An 18,239-nucleotide genomic window follows, 5' to 3' on the forward strand; every position below is an offset into this window, starting at 1 on the left:
CTCGCTGAGAGGTGTCTATGTATAAGCTACCAGACCACATTCTGGTTACAGTTCACATTGTGGCAGACAGGACAAAGGCAGAATCAACAGGTAGCTTGTAATGTCACTCTGTTTTCTTAATGGGGTGATAAACAATGAATTAGGGGTGATAAACACAGTTATCAATTCCCTGAGGGGCCACTCAGGAGGGGGTAGGGAATCCCTCCCTAATCATAGAGTCCTGCTGGGTCTGGCCACATCCCCCTCAGCTCAGCACTGTAGAAGGGAAGGGAGGGCTGCTCTAGCACCCCCCCAGCTTCTAGCTGGAGCCACTGCAGGCATCTGCCTGCATGTTTGGGAGGTCTGTGCAGTTACAAACTGTTTTAGCCTATCCAGGTTAGACTAAGCTGCAAAGATTTAATCAGTTGAAGCTCAGGCTTTTTGAATGTCTGTCTCTAGCCAAAAGGACAAAGGTGAGAAAATTGATTGAGTGGAAGTGAACCAGTTTCTCAAAACAAGGTGCAGCCTATACTACCATGAGTTTTCAGCAATAACAAAACAGGCAAGTTCAGGAACCCTTGCTCCTCCTGCTGGGCTTCCTTTGGGTTTTGGCAAGTGTTATTCTTGACTTCCTTCTGCAAAGCAGTCTAAATTGCAAACCCCAAGTGGTGCTATAGTCAGTCCAGAGCTCGACTGTAAATCAGGCAGGTTTTGGCTTTTCAAGTTAAGGGTGGCTTGAAGGAGCAATAAGCTTTTTACCCAACCAAGATTTTAGGGAAAATAGCAGAAATCTGATTTGCCCAGTTCAAAACACTTTAAAGTAGAAACTGAAATGTCTCTTAAAGCTTTAAAGTCACCTAGTGACCTAAGTGTTTCTAAAAATGACAACTCTCTAATGTTCGAAGCTCATCAGCTCCTTAACAGTTTAAGAGTAGATCACTTCTGTTAAACAGCTAAAATAGTGCTTGAATGTAAAATGCAAGGTCCTCTATGTTCCATAACACCTAGCACTTTAACTAACGGATCTCTCTGAAGGCAAGAGACCCCTGCTTAGTAGCAAGAATTTTCACCAAGGTTTTGAGCTGCCTGGTAACTTTCTCTCTGATAATATTTTCTGTTTGCATGAAAACAAGCCTGTTTAAAGGCAGCCACTTCATAAAAATGACTGTTTTCTGCATTAACAGGAAAAGTTAGACATGGAAGTTTGCAACTAAATGAAACTGCATTTTACAAAACACTTTTAAAATGGCAGAATTTAGCAATAGTTTAGGATCTTCATTTTAAACTGTTATTTCAGAATTTTAATTCCAGTGCATACTTTTCTTTGTAACAGTTACCACTTGGCAGACCCCACTCACTCAGGCCCTATTCCAGACCTTCCAAGTTCAGGCAAAAGCTGTCACTTTTCCTTCAACTGAACAATATCTTTCAAAGGTCTTTTATTCCAAATATAGTGGGCCAGAACCTGATTTTGCACAGCAAGGAAAGGGAAAATGATTCTCAGCCATCTTTCCACACCCTTGAGTCAGCAGCATAAAGGCTTCTCTAAATTGTACTAACTGAAATAATCTTACTGACAGTGTTCATCAGGGACCAAGCAAAACTCTCCCTGCTCTGTCTGCCCAATCCTCAGCATGCCCCTAGGAGGAATGGAAGACAGTAGGTGAGATAAAAAAAAGCCACAGATTTTCCAAAGATGCAGGAATTTTTGTTTCTCCCTTTAGAGCAGCTTTCCACTGCTCAGCACATCAAAGCAAACAGCTGGGGAGGAAGCTCCAGCCTATGGGAACCTGCCAATTACTGTAATCTTTTAATCTAAAACAAGATGAGTGGCATCCATCAGAAAAACAGATACAGATTATTTGACATACTTAGAGAGAGAATCTACCTCTGTAGTGCATGAAATGTAACTTGGGCAGGGACCTGTTTGGCACACTGCTTAGGCTTCAGCAATGTTAACCAAATGCTAAAAATACTACCACAAGTATTCATGGACTAAGGTGGCAGTCTGACAAACACTAACACCAAAATCTGTAATACACTTACTGTCAGTCACTGATACTGTGTGCAGAGAAGTTTCTTCAGAATAAGAAAGCTGTTCTGTCCTAAAGAAGCCAAATGTCCTCAATTCTATTAATATCTTAACATTAAGGGACTGATCCTTGATTCCATTCCGGGAACAAATGAATGCAAGACTGAGCCCACAAGAACAAAGCACAGACTTCAAGGTTAATTTAAATGGTAGCTGAAAAACATGCCTACTCATAATACTAAACTGTGTCATTGGATTTTCTTTTATTTATATCTGATTGAAGATGCCACAACAATTCCATGATGTAGCATGTCATTAATGTGCAAAATAATCCTAAAAATATTTAATATTATAAGAAGTAAAACTTTTACTTATTTTTAACTTTTAGATTCTTTAAGAAGTGTATTTGGAGAAACTTTTCCTTCTGGCTATGGATGGACATTCAAAAAGCCTGAGCCTGAATTGCTTAAATCTTTTCAAGTTAGTCTAACCTCACTAGACTAAATAAATTTGTAACTGTGCAGACATCCCAAACATGCAGGCACATGCTTGCAGTGGCTCAGGCTAGAAGCCAGGGTGTGCTAAAGCAGCCCTCCCTTCCCTTCCAGAGTGCTGACCTGAGGGGCCAGGCCCCAGCAGGATGCTATGATTAGGGAGCCGTCCCCTCCACTCCTTCTGAACAGCCCAACAGGGAATTGATACCACTCTTTTTCACCACATTAAGAAAACAACAGAAGGACATTACCAGCTACCTATTGATTCTGCCTTTGTGCCATCTGCCACAGGTCAGACAGTAGCCAGCATGTGATCTGCTAGCTAATGCTGAGAGGTGTCTGCATAAGGCAGTGGGGACAGGGAAATCCCTAATTATCACGGAGTGGAGAGGCAAAGTGGGGATCAGGGGGAAACCAGGCAGATGCTTGCAGTCTCTCCTGAGCTCCAGCCAGGGAGCAGAGGGGAGGGGTCAGCTCTGCTGTGGAGCAGAGAGCCCAGTGCAGAGAGCATGTAAGGATGCTGGGGGAGTCTGGTTTAAAATTAAGCCAGCAAGGGGTCTGGAACAGACATTGCATAAACTAGTTTGATGCAAATCAGTTAAGTCTGATACTACATTTAACCAGATTTATCTCAAACTAGTTTCAGCCAATTTTCAAACTGGTTTATGTGGACTGGTCATCTGTTCTGTTACAGATTTAAATTAGTTTCTGATCACTTAAACAAGTTTATGTGTAATGTTAGTCCCTAGGCACTGATATACAGTATGTCACCAGCAATGTAGTGCTGTAGGTTCTCTCCCCTACACAAATCTTAGAACAATTGCTTCACAAGTCCCTAATGGACTACAAAATGCCTCAATATTTAATAATATAGTATTGATTCAGTTGAAGGCTACAGTGCATGGATATACAAATCAATGCAAATATACTCCATTTTCCCAGCATGTTAAATGCTGGTAGAGATTGGTTTCTAACTTGATGCATAGATTTGACGATAAGACATAGCTCTAATGCATTACAACAGAGCTGGCAACCTTTTCCCACTGCAGGCCACTACCTACAACCCAGCTCCTCCTGTAGGCTGCATCCCCACACCTCCCCAGCAATCAGCAGATGCTGCGATGGGAATAGAGAGAAAAAAGGCAGGCCCCAGAACTCCAGGGATGCCTCTTCTGCTGCAGCAGGCACACCAGGCAACAGGGCACTGGAAAAGGCACCTCTTCTGCTGTGGCTAGAGCGGGCGGTGTATTCCCTGAGTTGTTGTGGGCCACATCCAGCCCATGGACCATAGATTGCCAACCTGTATATTAGAAAATGTATAAAGCAAAAAATTCTAGCATCTCTTTCATTTTGTCAAGTTGAAGCAGATTCAAATCAGACTTCACTCATGGAAATCTTTATGATGACCGAAGTCCATTTTCAAATGTCTCTATTACCCATTAAATGTCTTCACAGCTTTGATGTAAGCTGTGTAACTTATCTTTTATCATTATTAAGAAAAATATTCTTGCTATTACATCAAAGCAGGAACCAGATATTAAACAACATCTTGAACTGTAGCCCTGTCTCCCCTCCCCCTTACCCCCTGTGCAGCAGGTGAAAACAGGGAATAATCCCTTTTCAATGTATAGAATGTATTTTTCAAAAATAGCTAGCTTTGTTCACAATGCTCAGTGTTTACATATCATTTAAGGAGCCCTGCTATAAAAAAAAAAAAAGGTGATGTTCCCTCTCTGAACACCAGGCCTCCTCTGAAGTGTCAACTTGAACCCCCAAAAATTGAGGCACCCCAAATCATTCATCACGTCTGAAAAATTAGGCAACAAGAGTTTCGGAACAGGCATCAGTGGATAGTTTCAGATGAAAAATAAAACAAGACTGTTGCAATGAAAGGCATAGATGTAAAGGTTATGTCCTAATATCAGTTAGCCATTGATGGAGAATTTGGTCCTCATAGCAATTTTTAGACTAAGCTACAGATTTTCTTGCATTTCTCCATTTGGAGCATTCCGTTTTTGTTCTACGAGTAATGCACATAATGATAACAAAAGAATATTAAGCATAAATTTCTTTCTACTGCATCCTCCAGTCTTCCTAAGGTTCCCTCCCATCAGCTTCTACTGTGCGATCATGAGATGCACGCAGGTTCACATTCTGCTCCCACCCAGGTCAATGACAAAACACTCCTGGCTTCAATAGGAGCAGGTTCTTCCCCTTATTCCTAAATGTTTGTCAGCATTGACATTTTATGTAATGTATGTAATTTCCAATTTACTGTCTTTTAGGCCCTACATCTATTCAGTCTCTGCCTTATACACATACTGAAAAGGCACAGAACTGTACTTGTAATTTAAGTAAAACATATTTCCAAATTGTTCTTTGTAAAGTGCAGACTGAGCAAAACCAGATCTTGGCTAGCTAGAGCCACTCTCCAGCTACTGGTCAGGTCCTGCAACATAGCCAGGCCAGGACCCCATTCACAGCAAATGGGTCCCCAGCCCTGCTAGGTCGTGGGATAATCCCCACAGTGCAGGAGGGAGTGGGCCAGTTACAGGGGTGAAGGATTCACCCTACCCCACTCTCTCCTGCACTGTGGGGGTCTCGATGCCTGGATCACCACTGCTGCAGCCCCAGGAGGCTCTCAGGACCCCAGGTAAGGCTTCACTCTCCCCCTACCTGACCTGGGGCATTTTGCCCCACTCCAGAGCACATGTGCAGGGGCATTCTCAGGGAACAGCTAGCAGTGGCCCAAAACTGTACTACTGCTAGCTATCCCCAAGGAACAATATAATCTGGATATGCCCTTGAGTGCAGGCTCAAGTGCTGTAATTCCCCATGCTGAAGGGTCAGAAGAGAAGATTTACAGAAAAAAACATTAGGTATTTATAGTAAACTACCATTTCCTGAAGGATAACCATGCTGCCAAGGTCTCTACAACCAGTGTGTTCCTCCAAAACTCTCCGGGGTGCGGGACAGGTCCTGCACCAAAGGATGGGTAAATAGCAGCCGAGCCCAGCCCCATCCCTTTTGAGCAGCGCCAGGCTCAGCGCTACTCGCAGGGGACAGGGATGGAGACAAGGACAGGCTTGGGGCTCAACTGGCACAGTCCCAACCCCTGTGAGTGGTACCAGCACAGCGTATGAGTCCAGTTTGATTTTTAAGACTAAAATTGAGCTTCAAAACCCAACCTATACACCATGAAATACAGCATCTGGAATCCTCCTGGAGCTCAATGAAGCTCAATTCCATCAGTCCCATCCTTTGTCACCTTTCTGTAGGCAAGTATCTCTGTTCTTACAGAGATGCCCACAAGATAAAGGACAGCTGCCACTGAGGTGAGACTTCTTATTTCTGTACTCCATGAAGTGGATTCATAGAGGATTAGATCTTGTGAATGTAGAAGGGATGATGTGGCCTGAAAAAAGCATGAAATTCTAATGTTTGATATTTGCAAAGGGATCATCTAGATTCTCCACTCAATTCAATCCTGCATACAGTGCACTCTATTATGAAGTATAGACCCAGGCCTAAAAAAAGGCTAGATGCTAATCCACACTTAATGTAGACAATACCCATTACAACACACAGCACTACAGGTGCTATGGTAATAGCAGCTCCAGAAGTAACTAGCTCCCTTCACTTCCAAGGGTTCTAATCACAGCCCTTTGACAGCTGCTTCCCTTTCAAGACTACTAGGCAGTTAACTAGAGTACCATAGCATTACAAAGCAGACATTGAGGATGAAAGTTGCTATGTACTTAAGCCATGTATACACATAAACAAATAAAAGAAATAAGCAAATGCTGGGACCAGCACTATGTTATTTAATTCAGTGAATTATGAACCTATCCAGTATGCATAAAATTGAAGAACCCTGTAAATAAAAAGTACTGTGACACTACTGTAGAAATGGACAACAGATCTTAGATGAACTGCTTTCTGTATGGATGCTGAATGCTAGAGACAAACATTACACATAAACCGGTTTGTGTACAGAAAGAAACTGGTTAAACCTGTAACAGAACAGACATTCAGTGCACATAAACCAGTTTCAAAATGGCTAAAACCAGTTGAAGATAAACCTGGTTGAATGTAGTATATCAGCCTTAACTGATTTGGCTTAAACCAGTTTATGCAATGTCTGTCCCAGACCACTTACTGGTTTCACTTGAACTAGAGTCCCCCAGCATCCCGGCATGCTCTCTGGACCAGACACTCTACTCCAGCCCAGTAGGGCTGGCCCCACCTCTCTGCTCCCCAGCCTGGGCAGGAACAGGCAAGGGCAGGGGTCTGGCCAGAGAGGGATTTAATTCCACCCTCCCTGTCCCATCGGCCGGGACCTGAGCCCAGCCTGTCAGATGCTCCCCCCTCACTGCTGCAGCAGTGAGCCAGGGTGGCCCCTGAGGCAGCAGGGCAAGGACAGAGATTATTCTCCCCTCTACCACACTGCCCCTGGGGGTCTGCCCATTTTGATCTTTGCCACCGCTGAGCGGTAGAATAAGACCCCTCCTGTCCCCTCAGTGTGTGTGCAGACAAGGGGTGGGGAGCCAGAGGTGTAGTGCCAGGCTCTGAGGTATAGAGACATGCAGTAGAGGCCGAGCCCAGGTTGCAGCTGTGGCCCACCCTCACCCGTGCAAAGATCAGGGGGCCACATGCCCTCTCCCCCCAACACCTTGGCTGCCTAGCACTGCACCTCTGGTGGAGGCATCAGGCTCTGATTGTCTCACAACCCAGCCAGGCCAGGACCCCATTCATGGCAAACGGGGACCTGGCCCAGCCAGGTTGCAGGACAATCCCCACAGTGCCAGTCACAGGGGTGGATGATTCACCCTTCCCCTACCCTACTCTTTCCTGCACTGTGGGGGTCTCCATCTGACCTCCCTCCAAGCCCATGGAAATTAAAAAAAAAGAGATTAAAAGAAACTTACCTGCCTGTGAGCATGCAGGGTAGCTTAGTGTGCCTGCCCCTCCCCACCCCCCGCTTCGGGACCCTGCAGCCAGACTGCCCTAAGGCAATGCCTCCTACTGCCCTGTGTTGGGAGGTACTGAGCCCCATTAGCCTCCCCTTCCACTGCCTATGCTGCCACCCCTCCAGGGGGCCCTGCTCGCTGGCATCTGGCCCCACCAGGTGGGGGCTGGCTGGGAAGCAGGCTTCCCCAGCTAGCTTGGAGGTGCTGGTGGGCCCCAAGCCTGGCAGCAGCCACTGCCAAGCCCCCTGCCCTGTGCAGCACCCAGGGCTGCAGTTGCACAAGCAGCTGCAGGCTGGCTGACGCAGGGGGCTGTTATGTCCCAGCTGCTGCTACCATGGCCATGTCACACAGCGCTGCTCTGGGTGGGGGGGCGAGAAGCTTATGCCCTGCCCAAGGAGCTCCAGCTCCAGGATGCCTTAGAAGTAGAGTGGCCATCATAGAGGACAGCCTGGTTGTCCTCTGTTGATAAGAAACCGGGCACTTTTATGACCTAAAGGCATCGGGTTTTGTATCAATAGAAGACAGAGTAGCAGAAAACCAGAATGTTCTCTATGGTGGCCACCCTACTTTGAGGGCGGAAGGTGCCCGGGCGGGGGCTGCAGCTGGACTCCATGCGTGGGGCACAAGCTGCTGAGCTGAAGCTCCCCTACCCACCCCCCTGCTCCCGGAGTGGCTCAGGAGCAGCAGGAACGGGACGGGGAGTAACTGCTGCAGGCAAGGGGAAAGTGGCTTGGCCCAGCATAGCTGTTTTTCTCCCCTCATCTCCAGCAGCTCCTGCCACACTGCGCAGTGCTGCTCAGGGCTGGGGGAGCTTCTTTCAGCCCGGCAGTCTAAACGTGACATTCATTACTACTACTTGGAGCAGTGATACAGATTACCTTTTTGGTTCAAGAACTTTAAACAACTTTAGATGTTCAGTTACACCCAACGGGTGCATTTCTCGCATCCTGCATGTGAATTCTGAAGTCAGTACTTGGGCACAAATACCCATTTTACATGTTCAAGAGCCTGGCTGGCCAGAGCCACACTCTGGCTGCCAGCCAGGCTTTGAGCAGCAGGACTGCTGCTGCTGCCCCAGGAGGACCCCAGGTAAGGCTGCTGGGGCCAGCCCAGTGCTGGCCTCAGCCTCCCCTACCTCACCAGGGTAACCTGCCATGCACACGGTGTGTTGCTGCTTCTTGTCCCCAGGGAAACAAATGTCCATGCTCATGTGGACACGGCCACCTTAGAGTATGCATCTTAAGGAGCAAATGAGAGTGCTTATCAGTTGAGTTAGTTTAACATACCTGAAAATCCCTGCTACATTACATTACAGGCAATTGGGTTTCCAGCCATGGGAGCTGGCTATCCAGCGAGTACCCACTAGCCACATATCAGGCATTTTCAGTCATATTATATGAACTCAGCTGAGCTGACACAATTGCAAGCATACTCTTCTTGTGCATCACAACAGAGGGTGAAATTTCCCCCTGCACATGGAGCCAACACAAGGTCTGAGAATCTTCTAATTTTCAGTGGGATTTAAGTCATGCAAGCATCTTCTACTGATTGGCTGATGCAGGGAGGTAATCTCACATCACAACCACTTTCCCTGCCTTCTAAATTAACTCAGAAATCTTCCTGATTTTTTTAAAGCATAACAAAAATCAAAAACAAAAAACTACTGTACGTTAAACGCTGAAGTCTTTCAAATATTTCCCTTGGACTGTCTCTCTTCCCATCTCTGTTCCAGTAAAAGTTAGAGTTCGCTAAATGAAAAAAACAAAGAAGGGTCCTAAGGTAACTTAGCCCCCCTTGCTGAGCGGGGAGACAAACTGGATAACAACACAGGCTCCAGGCACTACTCCATAGTGCCAAGCTTTAGTCTATACTGCAGTTATTCCTGGAGAGGGTAAAATTCACTCACTCCAGGGCCAGATAGGCCACAGAAAGCTTGAGGCACTATTTAGGTGTTGCTGGTACTCTTAAACACGGTGTACAGGACCTTGTCAGACTTGCACCAGTATCTTACTTGATCCTCTGGCATCTCTGTGTCTTTTGCTTTATCTCCTATCCAATCAGTTTCAACTACTTTCTGCCTTAGTGTATAATTTCTTGATATAATGGAAGTTCTGTATTCCAGCAACATTTCTTCCTTCAGCAAGATAAAAAAATATGTGGACATTTCCATCAAATGCTCTTTAAGGCATTTTGAATCCCACGTAAGGGTCCTTCACAGCACTGATGAAGCAAGGTGTTGCTTACAAAAGTTTATGCATCTCTGATTTAGTTAATCTGTAAGGTGCAAATCTACCTTGCCTTCATTCTTAAAAGGTCACACTGTTTCTTCAGCCATAATACCTCAGGATGGGAGAGCATCATTATGGACAGCTCAATGAAGACGTCTGTTCAATGTACCAAAAACAGCAAATAAAATGATAGGATAAAAGAAATGGTGTGAAAAATACCATAATATTGTCATCAGTAGCACATCCTTACCTGGACAGTTCTGTTTGGATTATTTTATCTCAAAAAAGAGAGCAGAAATAATGGAAACGGGGTTCAGAGACGGGAAGCTAGGAATGGTTAGAGATGTGGAAAGCTTCCATATGGAGAAACTGAAAAAATGGGACTGTTCACCTTGGAGACAAGTACAGAACAATGAACAGTAGAGAGAGGGGAGATCAGGCAGTTGCCCTTTACAAGAATTAAATTTAAAGACAGAAAATCTAAAAAACTGATGAAAAAAAATACTTTATGGCTCAGGCAAAGCTAGCTTATAGAACTTACCACCAGGTTTGTATCAGGATCTGAATAAGCACCGGCCATCTACAGGGTTAATAAAAGTATGCAGCACTGCAACAGCAAATTCTGATAAAGAAGTGTTTTGGAATGGATATAAATCCTAACATTTTGGGACATAAAAATACCCCGATTGTTGCAGGAAACTCTTCTGGAGAGTATCTTAACCATAAATGTGTACTGCAAGATTTTTGCACCTTCTTCTGAAGTAACTGAAACAGGCCAATTTCAGACAGGATGTGAGACTACATGAACCATTTCTCTGCTCCAGTAAGGCAATTCCTGTGTCCCTACCAATGCCAGCAGCTGTGAAAGGGACCAATGAAAGGGACAGATGTTTCATAAAATCAACTTGCAGTTCCAATATGATTATCTAAGGGTTTCAGAGTCTTACAGAAAACACATAGCAATTTCTCTGCGATAGAAAATTCAGAAACACACAAAATATTCTAAAAAATGTGATATGGCCAAGGTTTTTTGACAGAAGCAGCAAAAATCTCACTAGCTCCAACAAGAACCAGATTATATCCTTTGCTCCAGCTCCATTGCACTACCTGGACACGCAAACCTTTAACAGCCCTTTGGTGAAACCATTTTGGACATAGGAAATCTCAGGTGATACAAGATTTATGGAGCCAGCACTGTGGCACCCAGCACAGTGGATATCCCAACGGAAAGAGGGACATTGGTGGTGAAACAGCACTCCACTTCACTCCATTGGCCTTGCTTTTTTGGTACCTTGAGGCATGAAGTATAATCTACAGACTAACCTGCGTCAAAACGGAACAAGCAGCCTCCCCTCCCTACTGCTGTGGAGAGCTAAGGTACTGGCAGAATAGGTCATTTGGCTCTTAAAACGTTAGAAATTAATTACTGCTAAGTCCTACAGCAGTCATTACACTGACTGGGATCACTTTAGCATCCAAAGTTTTTACAAATTATTTCTTCAGAAGAGGAGCAGCTTGGCTCTTTAGCAGAGAAGAAAGCACTAGTAAAGCATAAAGGGACCAAATTCTGTTCTCAGTCACAGTTGCATTAATCCACATTGCATGTGGCAGTCCTAGAGCTGCACCAGCATAACCAAAAGCTAACTAAGCCTAGACACCTCATCTTTGCTCATGAATGAATCAAGAGTGATCCCACTGAGTTGCACTGATGTAAACGTGAGGAGAATCAGGCCCAAAGGGATCTATGTTCATAACTGTATTCAGTAAAGAGGCTATGGTACATCTGTAAAGTTGTTATTGATACAAGCCTGCTTAATCTGTCACGCAAACTGAGACTTGAGCAAAATCTGCATAAACCTTGTCCTTTGTGTTAGTCTTGATGATTTTTTTTTTCCTTTACAAAGATAGAGTTTAGCAGCAAAGTTTCCCAACAGGACAATAGCGTCATTGCTGACTGACATCCCAGAAGGACTCTTTCACTCCTGTGCACCTATCCTGCCAGGCTTTACTTGAAATAACTTGCTTTGGTTGGAGTTTTGGGGTTTTTTTAAAGTTACCCTCCGCTTTTCTAAACAGACTGTCTTCACAGCTTCCCAAAGCAAAAATAAGCAAGCACCAGAGACCTCTGCTGGAAGTGCCCTCTACTGTGCTACTCATCCTGACCCGGCAACCCAGACCCCAGCGTGCAAACTTCCCAAGCGACCCAGTGCGAGAGGCAAGGATTTCTTAGGGTGACATCTTTGTATTCGCCCAACTCTGTGACTGGGGTAAAAAGCTTTCCAGCGCAAGACATTCTTCCTCAAGTCTCCACATGCAGAAAGCCAGGCCCAGCAAGTTAGCCTGTTACATGGAAAGAGCGGAAAGAAATTCTCAGGTGTAGCAGCCAAAGAGAAGCTGAGTCCTGGAAGATGGAGGCCTATAAAGGTTGGGGGTTCGGTCCCCCCTCCCTGGTGGGGTGTGCTGAAAGTAGGCAGGAGTTGGATAAGGGCCTCCCCCCCCACCCCACCCCCAGCAGTGTTGGGGCAACAGAAGTGACAGCCTGGAGAAGCGGTGGCCCCCGCGCAGCATGAGGGCCCGCAGGCTGCACTCACCTGTCAATGCTGATGACACACAGGGTCATGATGGAGGCCGTGCAGCACATGACATCCATGGCGATGAAGACGTTGCAGAAGAGGCGCCCGAAGATCCACTCGCCCCCGATGAGGTCCGTGACGCTGACGAAGGGCATCACGGCCACGGCCACCGACAGGTCGGCCAGCGCCAGCGACACGATCAGGTAGTTGGACGGCTGCCGCAGCTTCTTGACGAAGCAGACGGAGATCACCACAAGGCAGTTGCCCGCGATGGTCAGCAGCGTGAGCAGCAACAGCACGGCCCCGATGACCACCTTCTCGGCCTGGCCGTAGCTGAGGATCTGCTCCCCGCAGCCCGTGTCGTTGCCGCCCGCCCAGCCGGTGGGGCCCGCGGGGCTGGCGCCCACCTCCTGGGCCAGCTTCACCAGGCGGGGGGGCAGCGAGCCCGCGATCATTCTCCCGCCGCTCAGCGCCCGCAGCTGCCCGCACACGGGGCTGCTGTTGCCCGCGAGGACCATGGCGGGGCGCGCCGCCCATGAGGCCCGGCCCGCTGCCCCCCGCCGCGGCAGAGGCTCCCGGGCGCCGCTACCCGCCCCGCCCGGCCCCGCCGCCGCCCGCATGCTCCGCGCCGCCGCCCGCATGCTCCGCGCCGCGCGCCCCCTGCCATGGGCCGGCGGGAGGCAGCCGCGCCCCCGCCCTGCGCCGGCTCCCGCCCACCTGCTGCAGGAGCCCCCGCCCCGCCCCTTCCCGGCCCGCGCAGGGTCCCCGGGGAGGAGCGAGGTCGCCGCCCGGCGCCGTCGGGGTGGCGCGGGCTGAGGCGGTCCCGCCGGACGCACACTCGGGGGAGCTCGCGGGGGCTTTCCTCCAGCCCGGCCCGGGGGCGGCTGCAGGCGGCTCCCAGTGCCCCGCTCCTGGTTCCCGGCTGGTTGCGGGCGTCAGGCGGAGCAGCCTCCCTTCCCGCGCGGCTGAGGCGCTGCTGGCAGCCTGCTTCCCCGGGCCGAGCCAGGGTGACCTGAAAACGGGCCGGGGGTAAGGAAAGGAACCGGCTCCCGCTCCTCCAAGCAGGCGGGTTGTCTGTCCCCACCCCCTGCACTGCTGCGGGCTTCTCCTTCACACCGTGGCATGGGCAGGATGCTTTTAAGTCCTCGGTGGAGGAAGGATGAATTAAGGGCTGTCGTTGGAGGCAGCTGCTGGAGCTCTTAAACCGGGATTGTCCCTTGATACCTGAAACTAGTTTTAAGCACTTGTCAAGTGCCCAGAGTTGCCTTGCTCCAGGACAGGATTATCTCTGGGAGCTGGTGTTACGCTTGGGGGGGGGGATTCTTGTCTTTCAGTCCTCCTGGCCCCTGCTGGCCTGAATGAACTAGTGCTCTGTCCAGACTGGAGCCAGCACCATCACTAATCAACGCTGGTGGCTCACTGCAGGTGTAAACAAGGCCCTAGGTGCCTGTGCTCTGCCTTGCCCCATTAGCATCTGAGACCGTCGTACTCCACATCCAGCCTTCAGGGTTGGTCCATTGATCAGGCACACAGGTTCCTGGTTTTCCACAGTGCAGACCTAACCCCACAGTCATGGACTGTATTAAAGTGGGACTAAGTGAAATGTACTAGTACTACAGAAAGACAGAAGAGGACAACAGGAAAGAAATGGCAGGCCTCATCTGGTGGAGAGGGGTACGGATGAGGGCAGTAGGTAGGGGTACGGGTATAGGGATTGGTGCACGGTTGCGTGATGCAAATTGTGTAGCAGGTTTTTAGTGTCTTTGAGCTGCCAAGTGGACCACAAGGGCCATTTGGCAGAGTGCTGGAGGTGGAGATATATATTTTGCAAAAAAACAAAAATCTGGCACTGGATCTCACTTGCAAATTGCACCCACGCTGGATCCGATCCCCACGCTGGATCTGGTCCACAGACCAATCCTACTTGTGAGATCTGGCCTGTGCTCTAGCCCCGTGCCACTCATCCAGCCTGCAGGTTCAGAAAGCTGAACACCACTGGTCTGAGGTAATATACAACCGAGATGAATGGGTCATTATGCGCACCTCTTAGTCTTACTGTTTCAGGCTGCCTTCTGGCCAGTTTAGGATCTGGGTCTCTGAATTCTTATGTGCCAAGATGGCCTTTGCCTCAGAGGTCACCCCAGTATCTGACAAAAAGCAACACACTGAAACAAAAAAGTGACTGGGAAGGGCAGATCTGGGCTCCTGCCGTATTTTTATTATTATTTCTTTTGTTCTGAGGCTGCCGTCTGGCTCTCCAGAATCTCAGCTTCCATTAAAAATTATATTTAAGAAGAAAACCTTTAAATTGTGAAACAAGTACAATTGATGCATAATATAGCAATATCTTCCATTGTCTTCAGACAGCCTGAAATTAATAGCTCCAGTCATTTTAGTTGTACATTTCCTGAGATGTCCACATAATCATGGGGAATACCACAACTTTTTTTCCTACTCAGAGGAAATTGGGGGCAGCATCCAACCTTCTTCCTAATACTTTCTGGGCCGTCCTGGACCTGTATGCACTGATACCTGGAGAAGCAGTAATGGTCTTTTTCCCTTCAGCAGAGATTAATTAAAGCCAGCTTCTTACCCTATAGCAGCAAGGCTTTGACTGCTATAATGGTAGGTAGTTTCCCCCATTTCTAATGACTGCTGTTCCTTCCTCTCTTTAAGGTTGACGGCAGACTCAGACAGACATCACATTGCATTGTGATTATTATTTTCAAGATCCTCTTCATAACCATATGTGGGTTATGGTTACATTGGACAGAGGGGAAGCCAGAAGGGCATATGTGATCATGTTTTAAACGTTATCACCATCCACTGGGGCTGGCATCTCAAACAGAGCATAGTGTATGATTAGGTTTTGGGAAAATGCCACTCCTTTTTCCACTGTTTATTGCTTTCTACTTTTTCCACCATTTATTGCTTTCTACAAAGCAAGAGTAAAACAAGTATATTTTGCATAACGAGCAATAGACCCACTTAGCCACTTACTTGGCCATTATCATCTGTTAGTGTTTTTTCCTCCAAAGTTGCACATTTTCCTTGACCTTCATGCTAACTACTTCACTATTTCCATTCCCTGTTTAACTTCTGAGAATCTGTTCACAAAACTTTAGCCTGCAGGTGGCTTAAAATTCCAGTCTCATAAAGCAATTCTTGTCAGTCCCCTTGGCTAAAAAAATATCATGAAGAGAATTATCTCTCCGTATAGCAAGAACAAGGTAAAAATAAGGTAAAGCATTAACCAAAAAAAGAAGAAAAAAATACCTTATAAAGGGTGAAAATCTTTCCATTAGTATTAATGCATGTTTTCCAACATAGAGTACATGAATTGCAGTTCTGGGAACAGGAACTGGGTAAATCATGTTTAAAAAGATTCATATCTTAAACACTGAAAACATTGTGTGGCTTAATATTAGCATTAAAAGCAATTTTTCAGCTGATTACATTGTTACTGGCTCAGGGCATGCCTTAACCTTAGTGTTTTCTGCAAACTCAACTATATTCAGGGTTTGAATTACAGGAGAGCTTGGAGGGAGGGAGGGCGAGGGTGGGGCTGAGCCTCCCATAAGAGATGAGAGCCCCCTGTAAGATTTGAAAATCATAACCTGGTGGGGGCTCTGATTCTATTATGGCATTGTGATGGGCAGCCCAATTTATTTTGCAGAACCTTTCCCCCCCACCCTCCAAGAGTCGAAGTGTAATTGAAACCCTGCCTATATTGTTTATTCAATGGTTTAACAAGCAATGGAATTCCTATTTCCGAATTGTGACTTTGCACAAATTTAGTGAATATAGGGAGATTTTTATCGTAGTTTTAGACCTAATTCCTACAGTCATTATGTACCCCCAAAGCCCAATACAATCTGGCATCAGCATATTATGATCTCTGTTTCTTCTTTTCCACATGTAATGTTATCATGTTATTAATCTGTCCTTTTGTAATCTTATAAGTTGACATCTGAGAAAATCAAAGATTTATTTAAATCAGGTCCCTGGCGCACATTAATTTAGTGGTACAACAGGATTTGATCCTCAATCCCAACAATCACACCTCCTACCATGCCATGTGTCCATGGCAGATGGTATGATTTCAGAATCAGGGATCAGATCCCAATATCAGCTAGTTTCTACTTCCCCTGCACTGGCAAATTGAAAGTCAGGTGCCCACAGTCTTGCACACAGGGCTGACAGTCAGCTGATTGTCAGCCCTGACACCAGACATCCCTCGGTCCTGTTTGACACCTGAAGCTGTTGGAACCAAGCCCAACAATCAGTTGATTGTCAGCTCAGCCATGAGCAGCCCTAGGGTTTGGGAACAACTGACAGTTTTTTAGATGTCCTAGGGCACCAGACCCTGTAACCAAGGAGCCACTCCCTGATCTCAGGTTCCTCTGCACTGGAGACCTTTAAAAACTGCATGTGCAGCCCATTTTTGGTATTGGGACCAGGGCTGTCCGCAATTTCTGCCTGACTGTTGTCACACTCTAACCCAAATTTCCATTTGACAGGCCTAAACCTGCTGTGCACCTTTTACAGAATTTAGTTGCCTCATTTCCCCTTGAGGGCACTTAGGGCTAATCTCACATGAATTTAGGAGCTAATCCTGCAAGATACTGATCACCTTCACCTCCTGCACAATATTAATGGCTAATATTGTGTTATCAGCATCTAAATTGTGACCACTCACTGTTTTGGGAAATGTCCAGAAAGTAAGCAAGTCACTCACTAGAAGTCAAGAATAATAGGTTGACATTCCACAATAAACTGTTCCCTGTTCACCCAAATGTAGACCTCAGAAAGCTCCATCCAACCATCCCTCTGCTCTTCTGGCTAAACACAATAATATACTGCTCAATCTTTGATTAACTTTAAACCTTATCTTCTCTAAACATAACATTGACTCCTCATATATACAAAGAGGTCCCTCTGTGTATTGAAGGGCCTGATCCTGGATTCTTAAGGCCCTTCCTCTTTCTCTCCAACTCACTAAAGTAAAATTATTTCAGCTAATTCAATATGTTCCTTATCTTCTTTTTGCAGTTAGACTCATGTACTGAAGAAAAGCCTCAACTTCCTAAAAAAAAAAAGCTCTGTGGAGTGTTTTTTTCTCCTACCAAAAGAACAGTAAACTAATAATTTTTGTGACAAATGGAAGCCACACAATTATGAGTCTTAATTTTCTGTGATTTAAGTGTGGTTTATGTAAATAAAGTTCAAGGCTTACTGACTAATGTTGAAGAAAAAACATACTTAAACTTCCATTGGGTTTGTCAACTAATTTCTCAGCTATGGTCTTTCCTCTATGTGGCACTATGTGGAACCATAAAGAAGTCACCAAGAGCTGCCATTAAAGTAGGCATTACTAAATTGTGGAAAGAATTTCAGTTCTTCCCCAGAAACATCTTTACTGCAATTAAATCAGTATGAACAGACAGGCCTTAAAATGCTGAGGGGCCTTTCCTCCAACTTCACTCTAGGGTAAGGAATCGTTCAACCTGCTGGGAGCTTTCTCTCTCTACTGTAGAAAATTAAACCTGTTATTTGTTCTGGAGTTAGGGCACAGGAGGCAATGTTTAAAAAAATACATCAATGGGCACTTCTCTGTATAGTGCAGGGGTGGGCAAAGTCCAGCCTACGGGCCAGATTGGACGTATTACAGACTCTATCTCCCAGCAGCCCCTGCCCATGTCACTGAGGCCAGTTTCCATGGGGACCCCAGGAGTGGTGATGCCATGACAGAGTGGGGCCAGGGTTTTTATGTAGACTGGCTCCAGCCGAGCTGGCAAGACACGCAGCTGGGTAGGGAACTGCTCCAGGGCTGGGATTTTGCAGCACTGACAGCATGGTCCAGAGCTGCAATCTGCTGCCTGAACACCAGAGCAGCTCTGGATCATGCTGTCACCACTGCAAGATCCCAACCCCAGCCCTGGATCAGCTCCCTGATCCGTCGC

General features: G+C 46.7%; 1 protein-coding gene across 5 annotated transcripts in view; it reads right to left on the minus strand.

Annotated features, from left to right (window-relative positions):
- Nucleotides 1–13,390, minus strand: part of HTR7 (5-hydroxytryptamine receptor 7) — a 59,197-nt gene extending 45,807 nt beyond the window's left edge. The window contains exon 1 of one of the 5 annotated variants that reach the window (XM_090057894.1): nt 12,295–13,382. In XM_090057894.1, the coding sequence (XP_089914020.1) occupies nt 12,295–12,917 (623 nt within the window). In that variant the 5' untranslated portion in view covers nt 12,918–13,382. Of the gene's footprint in view, nt 1–12,294 lie in introns of all 5 variants that reach the window. The other 4 variants (XM_090057895.1, XM_090057893.1, XM_090057896.1 and 1 more) reach the window with 4 other exon arrangements.
- Between the last annotated feature and the right edge of the window lie 4,849 nt (nt 13,391–18,239).

The sequence above is a fragment of the Crocodylus siamensis genome, chromosome 7 (assembly GCF_052110815.1).
Source record: "Crocodylus siamensis isolate JL-2025a chromosome 7, ASM5211081v1, whole genome shotgun sequence".
Lineage (NCBI taxonomy): Eukaryota > Metazoa > Chordata > Crocodylia > Crocodylidae > Crocodylus > Crocodylus siamensis.